The sequence below is a fragment of the Cyclopterus lumpus genome, chromosome 10 (assembly GCF_009769545.1).
Source record: "Cyclopterus lumpus isolate fCycLum1 chromosome 10, fCycLum1.pri, whole genome shotgun sequence".
NCBI lineage: Eukaryota > Metazoa > Chordata > Actinopteri > Perciformes > Cyclopteridae > Cyclopterus > Cyclopterus lumpus.
Genome location: NC_046975.1, coordinates 7,109,516 through 7,123,545, shown reverse-complemented (window position 1 = coordinate 7,123,545; position 14,030 = coordinate 7,109,516). Strand labels below are relative to the sequence as shown.

The window sequence follows — 14,030 nt, the reverse complement described above, 5'->3', positions numbered from 1 at the left end:
ATAACAGTAAGCTAATAGTATCCTTGAAAAAGAGCAATATGTTCCTTTTTTAATGTCGCAGTGCAACTTACATCTTACACACCTGTGCAATGTACCATGAGGTGTACACCCCTGAAAGAACACACAGTGGAATCTCCCTTTTCGGCCTGTTTCTGCAGGTCTACACACACAAAGATCTGGGAGGGATAATACAGTCTGTGCCTACAAATCATAACTCAAACTTCTTTATCTTCCGTGTGTCGCCTGCTCAGCGGAGCGGCGGTTGGGAAAAGGAGACAACACTACGGATGAGAAACAGAGAGAGGCCTGCAGACTAAAACTGTATTGTAGCTCTTCTGCAGCTGTGTGTGTGTAGGAATCGCCAGTGTAGTTAGTCCATTGTTGCCAAAGAGAGGGTTGGGAGGCACAGGGAAAGTGCTTGCATCATTTAGTTTCTTTGTGGTACTCTCAAATTAACCATTCAAAAAACATGACCTATATCTCTGGGGTGTGTTTGATATTTCACGACAGTGTGACATGATGAAAAAACCTGAACCTATACACTCAAAGAACTACGGTAAAATATGAAGAATAAGTACAGATAGTGCTGGATGCAGCAGGTGCTACGCATGTCTCTCAGAGTCTTCGACACTGGATGGCACCGTTGAGTCCTTGGCCCGATAATGCGGATGAAATGATTCATCCAGGTTTCACAGACATTACAGACCATTTAGTGTGGAGGTCTTTAACTGCCCAGTATCGACCATATGCTTAGAGGGAATGTCAAAATAGCTTTCTTTTTTAGAAGTAATGTACTGCTTGTCTCTCAGGTAAGATTCCTGAAGCCTTTTGGACATGTCTCTGTCTTTCTATGCAAACCAAAACACTGAATTGAAACCTCCTGGCAGGATGCTAAAGGAGGAGCTGCATCAGATCAAGTAACTGAGCAGCAAAAAGGCCCGCCGCAGTTATCGTACAGTGTGTCTTCAAACCCCATCGAATGAAAACCGAAGAACACTTCAAATCTATGAACATACAAATAAAAGGTCATTCTTCAACAGTACCTTTGCATGTATCATGCGCTACAAGTCGAATTATCTTGCAATTATGAGCTGAAGATAAAAAAAGGAAGGCGGGGGAATAAAGAACACTAATGATCCACAATAATTTACCCTGTCCAATCAAATCAGTCCCAGGACTTTTCTCATGCAACACATCACCAGGAGAGGGGTCAGCCGGGATGTAAAAACTGGCAATTGTGGTGGTGGTTGTTGTTGTTGTTTGCCTCCTAGTTGTTCAACTGCATCTACAGAGTGAAGAGGGGGACACTGCAAAACCTTGGCATAGAATACATCATACTTTACATTATATTTATGACACAAAACGTAAATAGATTTATATATTCTTCTATGTTTAAATATATTTGTAGACTGTACACAAATCTTTAGAAAATGAGACGGCAAATGCTTTTACCTGATATTTAGAACAGCAATGGTAAAGAGGCCGATGAGACATAGACCCTGTGATGCAGCCAATGAGATATAGAGATATAGAAAGTGCATTCTTTGTAGTGAGTGACTCATTTGAAAAGAACTTTCTAGCTCTTGCATTCGCTGTTTAAGAATAAAAAATAAAAAATAAAAAAACTGGAGAAAAAAATTGTTTTGCACCCACGCAAATACATACTCTCTGTCTTCCCTCTGCTACCTCTAGAAACATATCACAGTGGTAGTGGAACGCAAACATTTACATCGGTATACACAGCAGTATACACATATACACAAGTCTTTGATGACTAGAGAGCGAGAGAGGAAACAAAGAAGAAAAGGAGGAGATGGACAGAAACACGGAGAGGAGAAGAGAGGGAGAGAGAACTATCAGAGGAGCCTCGTTCTGCAGATGAAATTGTGTGTGTTTTTTTTAACAGTTCACAGTTTGAAATAGTGTGCAACTAGCCGACACAATGGTTCCTCAATGCTTTTGTTGGCTCCCAGAGGGAACCAGATAAACCGATAAAAGCAGCATTGATGGCTGCCTTTCACAGTCTTATACTAAAAGTCACCGCTCTTACTTTCCCCACACCCGGAATAACAAGTGAGGTCCCTGTAAATCAGCGAGATATACAGTGAGAGAAAAAAAGAAGAAAAAAAAGATAAAGAGAGAGAGAACGGGGGAGAACTGGTGGCTCTGGGTGCTCTGGGTGCAAAGTTCATCAGTACAAAAGTACAGTGCTGTGGTGAAAAGGATTCTCCTCTGTATTGCTGCTACATAGCTCCCCCTGCCCCTTAAAATCAACAGGAAAAGAAAATAGCAAAAAAAGAAAGTAACAAACGTGTTAAAAAGTCTTCTTTTTTTTTCTCCATTTTGCTCAACAAGCTTGTGGAGTTTATGCTGAGTTCCATAGACAAAGGAAGATTAATGCTTTCTGTTCAGGCATGCAATAGGCACCCTGTGGGGCCCTCAGGATTATCAAAAGTTCATACACGCAGGTCTCAGACTGTTCCCTCTATGATATTTACACATCTTACAATATGTGTGTGTGTGTGTGTGTTTCTGTGTGTGTGAGTGCGTGCTCAGAGTCGTGAGGACTCCGCTGATGTAAAGCTCTCTGTGTTTGTGTGAGTGAGTGTGTGTGTGTGTGTGTGTGTGTGTGTGTGTCCGTTCAGTCTCTTTGCTCCCGCTATCCTTCGTCTCACACGTGCGTCTCGATGAAGGAGTGTGTGTGGGTCATGAGCGGCGCGGCCAGCGGGGAGAGGTCGTCCTGGCCGTTGGTGCCAGGACTGAGCTGGCAGATGTCTGAGTAGACCTCGCCGTGCCACTGCTTCCACTCTCTGAAGGTCTCGGAGCACAGGCCAGGGTCTTTGAGGAGGGCGCAGATTACCGCCAGCTCGGACTCTTTGGCCTGGGGGAGCAGAGAGACACCGGGGAGTCAGCACATTGAATCCTCACACACAAAACTAATCCCTCTGTAAATCCCTGAATCCCGCTTGTGTTCGTGACAGAATCCTCTGTTTTGGGTCCGTACCTTCAAGGTGCTGCGCAGGGCCCGGACCCGGTGCAGCCTGTCGTTGAGCAGAGGGTCCCTGACTCTCTGCGTGAAACAGCGTCGAAACTCCTGCCTGCTACAGGGTTTTGGGTCTCCTAGGGCCGTCACGTTGGCTTGCTCCAGGGCCCGGTACAGCTGCTCCAGCCCGTCCGATGGCTCCGGCTCGCGGCCCTCCGACACCCGCCGCTCCCTTCCCTCCGACACCCTCCTCTCTCTGCTCTCGACTCTCAACTCCCGCAGGTCCGAGACACCCAGGAGCGGGCCGGTCAGAGTCAGGTTCACTGCTGGAGTGACACAATGAGCTTCACTTGGATGTACAGTGGTGGGTTTAATGTAGAGATGGTCGATGGTGCTTAACTGACTGTTTCGGGATTTTGGACAGTTGGTAAAAAAAAAAAACAAGCAATACAAAGATGTCAACTTGGGCTCGGGCTCACTATTTTCTGACATTGTATGTGTGCTTGAGGCCTAATGGTTTCCCAATGTTTCTGTTTGTGCACCGATATAAAAAATACTGTTGGAACAAAGGTGACCACAGGTTGGTTGGTATTCTGAGTCTTGTAGAGGTAAAGCTACAGTTTTCCTAGCACAAATTAGGGAGATGTAAAAAGCAAAAAATATTTAATATTGTGCAGCAGTATTTGGTCTTTTAATATTTCTTAGACATGATAATCATCTTGTAACCCCAAATGTAATTCTGACCTCCAAGACCAAAATCAGAGGTGGACTTCTGAAAAATATTATCAGTTCAAAATCATGTTTGGAAGCAATCTTCATGAAATTAATTAAAGTCATGAAGTATCAAGCTGATAAAAGAATGTTCAGTATGTTTTATAATAATACATATTAATGCATCAGTAGTAATAATCCAACATGTAATCTATTTGCTGCATTATGAGGACTTTTACTGTTGATACTTTAGGAACATTTTGCAAATCACACTTTCACTTTAGGAACATTTTCAATGCAGGACTTTTACTTGTAATGTGGTATTCTTACTTTTACTTCAGAAAAGGATATGAATACTTCCTCCACCCAGCCTGAATGATACCATTTTAGCCATAATACATTTATAACTACTTTATGCTGTCTGTCTCCTCTCCCCCAACATCCTGTAGGGTCCACTTCCCCCTTAGCCTGTTTAGATGACTATATAATATAGGCACTTAGTTAGTTACAGTAGTGTTCTGAGATGACAAAGTCTTTAATTAAAGTAATCATAATGTATAGCACAATATTTTTCACTCTTTTTGAGACTTTTTGATGCGTTTTAAGGCGTTTGTGCACACTACTGCTTCTCTCCTCGTGCCAAACAGATTGTGTAATTTCCTTACCGTCCTCACCCTCTAGTATATCTGCAGCCTGCCCCTCTGCCTCCTCGTCCTCGCTCCTCTCCTCCATGTGAGCCGAGGTGTGTATCAGCTTTCCGGGCACGGGATCCCTGTTCCTGGGCAGACTCTGGCTGCGCTGCTTGTGAGAGCGTCGGTGTGTGTGGCTGTGCGTGTGCGGCCCTCGCTCCAGAGGGAAGGGCCCGTCCCGCTCCCTGTCCCTCTCTGCGGCGTGGTGTCTCCGTACGGGCAGCGTGGCCTGCCTGCGTCTCTCGGGGGACATGCCCTGCCTGCCCAGCCCTCCGTACATCCCCATCTCTCCAACCATGCTCCCCATTAGGCCTCCGTAATCGCTCTCCCCCGGCGCCGTCTGGAGGAAGTGCAGCCCTGCGCTGGTCAGAGGGGTCTCGATGAGGTCCTGCCAAGAGCGCCGCTCACGATGGGAGGAGCGGCAGCCGGATGAGTGGGTGCTGGTGCTGCCTGTGCCCGTGCCCATGCCCATGCCGTCTCCACGCTGGTCCTCGGCCGAGGAGTGGGAGTGCGTGGACTCGCTGGAGAAGTGTCGGCCGTGCTTGGGCTCCGGGAAGGGGCTTGAGGAATTGACCTGGAAAGGTAGAGGGGAGGTGGAAGAGACCATCTGTGGAGGGATGGGGGAGGTGGAGGCACTCATTGATGGAGGGAGTGGGGACGGAGTGGAGCGCATAAGGCTCATGGAGCTGACTGAACGGGGCAACTGGTCATAACTGTGGAGGAAGTTAGACTGAGGGCCCAAAGGGTGTGTGAGGTAGACAGGTCGGTCAGTAGGGAGAGGAGTGACGAGGGACGCACAGAAGTTCACAGATGGGTGAACACGGATACAAGGAAAATGTGACCCGCAAAACAAGGATAGGGAGGAGGTGTGCAAGAAAGGAGAGAAGAAAGAAGGACAGGCAAAGAGGGCAGAAATAGAACAAAAGATGAGTGCAAAAGAAGCAATGGGATGGCAGAATGACTGACGTGACTGCCGTGTGGCTCAGCCGGGCAAACATGGTACCAATGCCACTGGACCTTTGTGCACATGTCTGAACATGGCGTCTGAGTAAAAGTCTATTTCAGCGTGACATTATCCGTAATGAGCAGTGGCATTTGTCGCCACCTAGAGGTCAGATTGTGAAGCAGTTCTGGCAGCAGATTAAAGACAAGTGATGGTCTTGGCTGGGAACAGAAACAGAAACTCTCACAGTCTGATGTTTTATTAATGCTGAGAGCTCCAGTCTATGCAGCTCAGAAAACTGTGGGGCTTTTAGGAATAAAATATTCCATCAGATTCAAAACACTGCAAAGATTATGTTGAGTGTGTGTGTGTGTGTGTGTGTGTGTGTGTGTGTGCTTACTGATGGCGTGCGGTGATAAGTATCACAGAGGGTTGAGAGTCCCTCCTGTTTGAGCGTCATCGAGCCGTCAACCTCGTCTTGATCGCTCTCACTCCAGTAGTCTGATCATGAGATAAAACACACACACACACAAACACACACATGTTAGCAGTTAATGGGCGAAAGGGTAATGTTGGTCATAGCTAGAAAGTGAATCCATCTCACCTTCGTCATGGCGAGGCACCTTGTCATCTGGTGTGTAGCCAATAGCAGCTAGCCCCAGTCGGTTCATCCACCTATAGGACACAAGAAAAGGAAAGAAGGAAAGGAAGGTGAGATGCATGAAGTACGGAGGAGCAGGGCGTCAGAGGATGGATGGAAAGAGGAGGAGAGAAAAGAATGGGTTATACTGGGTAAACCGTTGGTGATGCATGAAAGACTTTCACTTTAAATAATTTAAGTGGTGTCTCTTATGAGCTGATATCGGTCTAACTGGGTCCTTCTCTCTGATGAGGAGGAAAGTAAAGAATGGAGATAATTAGAGAGATAGATGCAGAAAGAGAGAAGGGAAAATCCTCTGTCCGATGAGTCTCAGATGGCGTTCCCTCTCCGCAGCCAGGCTTCCTGTCCTCCTCCCCACCCTTTCAGATCCCGAGACCATCCTGTGACTCTCAGACACCTAACGATAAGGTCGCAACTGAGAGCGGAGGCCCAGTCTGCGCGCGAGGGACCGGAAGCTCATCATACTTAAGATTTCAAAGATTCTCTCATTTTGTCAAAATCCCATGAAAACACTATAACTTGATCCTATTAACAAGTGTGGTCTCTGTAGTCAAAGCCGGGTGTCGCTTATTCTTCTGTGCCATTGAGCCCCTTTGTTGTCCAAAAACTATTAAAATCACACCAGTGAGCCACTGTGGGTAACATGTTCCTTCATGAAGATGGACATGCGCTCTGTAGTGTATTTGGAGTTGATCCCACATACACAACTCTGTTGCCAGAGATACTTATAATCAAGCCACATGCATATTAATCCCCGGTTGAAAATAGTCCCAAACAAATGCACTATTTCCTCCTGTTTGTGTAGTTTGCTAAAAACACTACATAACCCATATTTTGTGAGCCATTTTGGAAGATTGCCAAATGCAGGTCTTTCTATGGGATTTGCTGTGAATGAGGAAAGATTCAGAGCAAGTTATTTTCGTGTCAGTTACGAACATCAGTTTAGTCTTTTCCTTGACTTCAATCATCATCGTAGCTTTTTATTATAAACAAGCTATTTGTGTTTGTTGTCCGTTTTCACTGCAAGAACCTTTCAACATTTCCAAAGCTATTTTCTTCTGGTGCCGATACCAACACCCACCTTTTCGCACTTACATGCAAATGTGTGCAACAGCGCTGTCGCACATGAACCTCCCAGCACAGTATGGGAGTCAAATATAGTTAATTACTATCCCCCATTATCTCCTCATGTCATTGAGGAGAGGTGTGGATAATTAGAGCTCATCAGATAGCACTCCTGCAAACTACAATCTTCCTGTCACGTGACACACACACACACACACACACACACACACACACACACACACACACACACAGTTCTACATTTAACAACAGGGCCAGGTTCATGCCTTATTCATGGGCTGTGTGTTGTGTGGGCTGCTGCCTTGTGTAAACTTGGTTTACTCAGCTAAAATATTCATGAAAGGACATGTGATGTCCCCAGCATCTGACTATTGTTCACATTAAGACGCAAGCACGTGCTCAAGGGACTCAGAGACAGACAGACAGACAGAAACACACGCATGCATGCACACACACACACACACACACACACACACACACACACACACTCACCTGTTCATTTCCTCAAGACAATCTGTGGCGAAGAAGAAGCTCTTGATTTTGGGATGACAGGCTTTGAAGGCACTGCAGTCGGTCGGGGAGAAGAAGACTGATTAGGTTTTTTTTCCACGTAGGTGTGTGTGCGCTCATGTTATATGGGCGAGAGCAAATGTGCTTGATTAGTAATTTCGGCGACATGTGAGGGACACTCACAATTTCCGTCTGCACTCTATGGCTCGGTCTATTCTGAACTCAGGGAGGCTGATGAAGCCCTCAGCCTTCTCATCCTGCAGGCAGAGACAGATGGAGAGTTTTGGTACATCATCAGCACACGGAACAAAATGTCATCCACACTGACATACCAATTTTATTCTGGATAGTAGTCGTCTAGTCAAGCATATGAAAACAGCATATGCTGTTTATATTGGGTCTTTTCACCCCCTTGATAGATGAGATATGACTGTATTTGCTTTAAAGCTGAGCTGTGTAACAAACTATCAAATGCACAATTGATTTATAGGCTTTTTTCCTCATAGTGTTGCAAACATTTTAATAATCAATTAATCCAAACAACTAAACTACACCTACAGTCTTGCAGTGAGTGTTCGTCTGAGGTCAAAATGCCCTGAATGCAAACACCAGATCAACTTGGATTAGAGCTGCAATGATTCGTCAATTAATTAATTGTCGATAGACAGGGAGTTAATTTTCAACTATATTGATAATACATTGATGGTTCATGTGATGATTCCAGCTTCACAAATGTGAGAATTAGCTGCTTTCCTTGTCTTACATTGAAGTAAATGGAATAGATTTGGCTTTTAGCTTATTGGCCTGAAAAAACACGACCTTTGATGAAGTCAGCTTGGGCTGGGGGGAAATTGAACGGGACATTTTTCTTCTTTTTTGATCTTGTATGATACAAAGTTAAATAACTGTCAGATTAATCATCAATGAAAAGACAAGTTACTTGCAGCACAAGTACGAAAGCACAGAAAGCGCTAATGCAGAAAACATTACATAAAAAACACACTTGTGTTTAGTTTAGTGTAATTCTTTTTTTATATCAGGGACCAAAAATAAATGAATCTCCAAAAGGAGAAGGGAGGTTTTGTACCAAATTTAGCTACAAGCTAATTTCCATCTGCAGTTGCATGGTAATAATTCTGTTCTAATGTTTAGACTGTATACGTAAACACACAAATCCCACAATGCAACTCAACTGCATCTTATAAGCAGACATGGTGTAAAATATTTAAAGTCTCGAACCTAACTCGAGATAACCCTGATTACATCACCCAGGTTATTTTCTCAGACTTAAGAAAGCTACCTTCAGAGTCACAGAAGATATTGTGCAGCTGATTTTAACCTTTAATTCCCTTGTGTGAATGCTATGTATTCATTTTTCAATAAATAAATAAACCTCTAAAAATTAAATTCAGGACATAATGACAGTTGCATGTGATTCCTTACATTTTGGTTGGTGTACCAGTAGAGGCAAGACTCTTTGAGGATAAACCAGTACTTCCTCCATTTCTGGGTGAAGTAGCCTTTAGCATCCTTCTTCTTCCACAGCCAGCCCTCACAGTCACCGTGGCCCAGGTCCTTACAGGAAATTCTCCTTCGACTGGCACTAGTGAGGGAACCTGCAGAGAGAGGACAGGATGTTAATACTGAAAGGGATTTTCATAGCATTTGGTATTTAAAAACTGAGTGGCTGGATTCTTTTTAAGTCTGCAGTGGCTTAGCTTAGGTTTTTATTTATTTAAAAAAATTTTTAAAACAATGTAAACTTAAGTCTGTCAGGCTTAGTTTGAGAGTTCAATCATTTATATTGATACATTTTTGGGATAAAAGGTTCCCTCTTTCTGGAGCTACCTATGCTAACACACATCTACAGTGGCAGAACTGTACCGATCACATAACAGAAAGAGAAAATGCACCAGTGTGTGTACCTTTACTTCTCCTTTTGGTTTTCGTTCTTAGAGAGGTGTAATGGAAAGACTAGAGGGGAAAGAGAAAAAACATGAAAAATAAAATAAAAGAAGGTAGGTGTTGATGCACGTAGAGAGGTCACAGGGAGTTTACTTTCCATGTAGAGCTTATTTTTTATTTTATCCAGCACACAGAAGAGAGGAGTACACGCTCAGAGGGATCACAGTACAACAAAACAACCGGGACGTGACCCCCAACCTGTGATGGAGACATATGAGCTGTATATGCCACGGACACGAAACAACCTACAGTGAGGTCAGGATGTCCTGAACTATGTCACCTTTAACTGCTAGCTAATTTTAGTCCTCTGAAAACATGCAACAAAAAGGTTCAATACTTAGTTTAGAACGTGTTCCTCACAGGCTACCATATTAAAAGGCATTGGTCATGCAATGGACCCACTGTGGTAACAAAATAGTCAGTAGCCTAACTCAGTAATGTCAGTAATTATACAGCAATAACCATCTAGTTAGCTAGCATTAGCCACAGTACGCTAGTGTCTGTAAGTGCCTTTTATTGCTTTATTGAAGAGCATTGTTATTGTGCTTTTAAAGTTACAGGGTCTCACTTCACACTATCTCGAGCGAGAAGCTAATGTGAGCAGGATAAGTAGTCATAGGTATCACATTAACATAGCTGATAGCATTTATCTAGGTGGCAAAGCAGAGGAAATATGTTTATAGCGGAGCTGACTCATTGTATGCTACAACTCAGAGGGCTTTGGAAGAGAGGCGCGGGCTAATGACTAAGACAGTTTCCTGTGTTACAGTAACTTAAATGTGGAATCCAATTCACCTCATCTGACCGCTAGCTTTTATTTAATTATTACAGTCCCGATTGGATTTCATCTCAGGTATCCCATTCTTGTCTGGCCGTAGATGTGATGTCTAGCTTTTACTTGGAGCCACTCAAACTCCACACATACTAGTGAATGTCTACTTATTGTTGAAGTGACTGAAGCCTCTGTTGCATCATTAAAATGCAGTCTGAGTCAGAATCTAAATGTCCTGGAAAGACAGCATTATTTAAAAACCAGGTAAATAAACCATCAAAGCGTTAGATCCACAGCACTGTCTGCTCTCCTACCTTCCTCATGGAGGCGGCTCCTGAGCTTCCCGAGCCGGAGTACCTGCAGGAGGACAGACAGGATTGGATGTAACCACAAACTACTCCTTCCTTCAATCTCAAGCATGTGATCAAACCACAAACACAGACTCACCTGTCTGTTGTGTCTGCTCGCAGTGTGTCTGCACCTCGCTGAGAAGACAGAGGAAAGAAAAGACTTCATCATCAAAGACTCTCTAAAAACAAAACCTCAATACATACACACTTCTTCTGTGCACATTTTTTGGTAATTATCAGTACGTATTGAAAAGTTAGAGAATCGACATGCACTTTATAAGAGGTGAGCCAAATTCAAAAGATGTTGACATATTTGTCATTTAAAGCGTTTCCCATCCATGTAATTGTTGAGGTTATCCTCTTTACAGTGATATACAGTATAAATGAACCCATTAACTGCAGCTGTAACAACGTACAAAGTCGCTTTTTGTAAAAAAAATTAAAAAGTACATTTCAATACAATACTAACAAGTAAAATCAGCACCGTTTTTTTAGTATGTCACAAGACTGTATAGAATGAAGATCTTGAACAATTTAAAAGGACTAACATGAAAGTGAAATCTATTAAAAATAAACAGGACAAAGTAAGTACAGGTAATCAGCGAATACTGGCTTTTCATATTTTGTAATTATATTATTATTTAATTCTTTTAATATTAAAAGTTGCCAGCTTCTCCTTAGGACTCAGACTGCTTCACATTGGATCAATTCCATCACCAATAGATCATTTCCGGCTGATTACATGCTTGATTCCTCCAGGAAACTAGAGTTGTAATCCTCACAGTGGCATATATTGGAGTATTATTACAATTTTTAACTTGCTATTCTTTTCCTCAAGTGTAGACACTTTTAAACAAATGGGCCTTAGAAGGTCAGGGACCCAAGCACCCAGTCATAGCCATTCGGCATCTTCTCATAATCCATTAATTTACCATTATGAAACAAAAGTGATTATATGTGCTTGTGCTGCTGTGGATGATTCCAGGGTAACATTATTGTGTGCAATGTGTCGGAAAATACATGAAACGTCACTGCGTCTCGTCCGTCGGTAAGATGTGTTAAAATGTTAATGCATCGTGTGTATTAAAAAAAGAAAAAAGAATCATACAGAGAAAATGAGAGCAAGAAAACAGGCAGGTCATTAAGGTTCGCGTATGCCTGTTAGCTCCGGATAGTGTACTTCATGTGCCACAGAATAGAAATGAGTCACCACCGTGAGAAGCATGCAGCTGAGAGGGTTAGAGAAGGCTAGTGTTAGCTAAACTGTTAGCGCGCTGCCTGTGTGTGTGTGTGTGTGTGTGTGTGTGTGTGTGTGTGTGTGTTATTGCGTGCGGCGTGTTTTAAGCACAGTCTCTGTCAGTCGCACTTGTAATTGGTCTGGCTGATGCTGAGTCATGTACCTACTCATAGGTGTACGTGTTTGTGTGCATGTGCGCATGCAAGTGTGTGTTTGTCCAAAATATAAACTCCTATTTAGACTCAGGAGATGGGGATATTAGGATGAGTTAGGATGAGTCCTGAGATGGCTACCCTGCATACAAATGAACTCCTGTGTGCTAGTGTGTGTTTGTTTGTTCGTGTCTACCTGTGTGTTTGCGTGTGTGTATGTCTGTGTGTGTGTGTGTGCGTGTGTACTGGCGAGAGCATGAGAGAAAAGTTAAAGAGGGGCGTGTGTCAGTGTCACACTGTCGTTCTCATAATCCGTGAAGCTGGCAGCCATGCAATGACACTGATCATCCTCACTCTCCTTTGTCTCCTCTACCTGACACACACACACACACACACACACACACACACACACACACACACACACACAAACAACAATGTGTGGGGATCTGAGAACACCGTGACCTATCCTGCAACCACAAGCAGTGTCCCTCTGAGAGGACACAGGCATACACTGCAAGATGAGGGAAGCTGTATGAGTGAGTAAGGATTAAATCCTTGAAGGTGATTATAGTGCCACTAATGGGCCTTTTTTTTTTACAGCAGATATTTTAACATGTCACGGTAGCAAAAGCTGAGGTGTTGATAATACAATGAATGGTGGCTGAATTCCATTTGGCTGCTTCAGCTTTACGGTCCCGGTATTGTGCATGCTGGCTCTCTGCTTATTAACTGTTGCCAACCGTGCGTGGTCTGGTGAAACACGCATGCAGGTTGAATAATATAGTCAACACAAGTCTGACTTTACAGCTGCCTTTAGAGGATAAAGTGGTGGAATTCTTCTTTCAAACAAACAAACAAACAAACAATACATTAGTCCATATTTTATTCTGACTGAAAACCTAAATCTTACAGATCTTACAAAGGTGTACAGATATAAATGTGAGAGACGAGGCGTGCGGTAATAAAAGCACAACATTCAATGTCGGCCCGGCAGATCTGCTCCTAAATGGGTTTTAGTTTGGTTTTCCGATATATAGAGCTCAGGATAGACAGACGCGGCCCAAACATTTGAAAACAGAGGCTGGCGCTGACAAAAAGGTGCTTTCTGGCCCTATAGAAGAAATTCTGCTCATCTATCTGCCGACCCAAATAAAATCCCGTGCGACCCACCCTTGGGTGCCGACCAAGTCTTTGGGAATGACTGTCTTATAGTGTTTGGACAATAATGGACAACGATAGAGCTCTATGGCACAAAGGAATAACACATCATATGAGGTTTTAGCTACATCACAGCACTCGCACTAGGATCAGTTTAGTTTGTTGTCTTTTTATGGGATTTGTTAACATTCAGAGAAATACAGAATATAGCCCGTATCCTTTAACATGGCATGTAACGTCCACACAGCACACCACCACCACTCACACGTCTACCCGACCTAACCAGACAATACCAGACACAAATGGAAAGAAAAATGTGTCTAGTTTCAGCACCGCGACACGTTTCACTCTAACATACACTGGAAAGGTAAAAAAAAAACAGTAAAAAAACTGTGTACATACAGGCAAAGCGTCGGGTGGCTGGTCTAGGCGCAGGGTGGAGGACAGCATGGAGGGGCTGATGGGAAAGCTAGGGCTGCTGGGATTGCGGCTCTTACGCCGGGAGCGTCTGGTGGAATCCCGCCGGCTCTCCCTGCCCGGGCCCTCGGGCTCCTCCTCGATCACCAGGATCTTGTCGTCGCTAAGGTAACGCAACAGGGAGTTGTCTGAATCTGTGGGGATGAGAGGGGTAGAGGCATAGAGCAGTTAGACGATGGACAGGCTCAGCTGGACTGATGACAGAGGGAGGAAAACCACAGGGGGGTTAGGGTTGTAGAGTCGAGGGAGAAACCCCAGAGTAGAAACAGAGGGGGGGGGGGGGGGGGGGGGTGGGGGAATAGACCTTGACAGATAAACCCCCACAGACAGGGATACAAG

At 44.0% G+C, this 14,030-nt stretch overlaps 1 protein-coding gene across 1 annotated transcript in view; it reads right to left on the bottom strand.

Annotated features, from left to right (window-relative positions):
- Window positions 1-2,626: 2,626 nt before the first annotated feature.
- Window positions 2,627-14,030, bottom strand: part of si:ch211-26b3.4 (connector enhancer of kinase suppressor of ras 2) — a 53,119-nt gene continuing 41,715 nt past the window's right edge. Inside the window, exons 13-24 of the mRNA XM_034543445.1 lie at window positions 13,617-13,825; window positions 10,765-10,802; window positions 10,632-10,674; window positions 9,506-9,554; window positions 9,024-9,196; window positions 7,764-7,837; window positions 7,563-7,634; window positions 5,931-6,001; window positions 5,727-5,827; window positions 4,360-4,957; window positions 3,005-3,306; window positions 2,627-2,881 (exon numbers count right to left, since the gene is read on the bottom strand). Coding sequence (XP_034399336.1) covers window positions 2,672-2,881; window positions 3,005-3,306; window positions 4,360-4,957; window positions 5,727-5,827; window positions 5,931-6,001; window positions 7,563-7,634; window positions 7,764-7,837; window positions 9,024-9,196; window positions 9,506-9,554; window positions 10,632-10,674; window positions 10,765-10,802; window positions 13,617-13,825 — 1,940 coding nt within the window. The 3' untranslated portion in view covers window positions 2,627-2,671. The remainder of the gene's footprint in view (window positions 2,882-3,004; window positions 3,307-4,359; window positions 4,958-5,726; window positions 5,828-5,930; window positions 6,002-7,562; window positions 7,635-7,763; window positions 7,838-9,023; window positions 9,197-9,505; window positions 9,555-10,631; window positions 10,675-10,764; window positions 10,803-13,616; window positions 13,826-14,030) is intronic.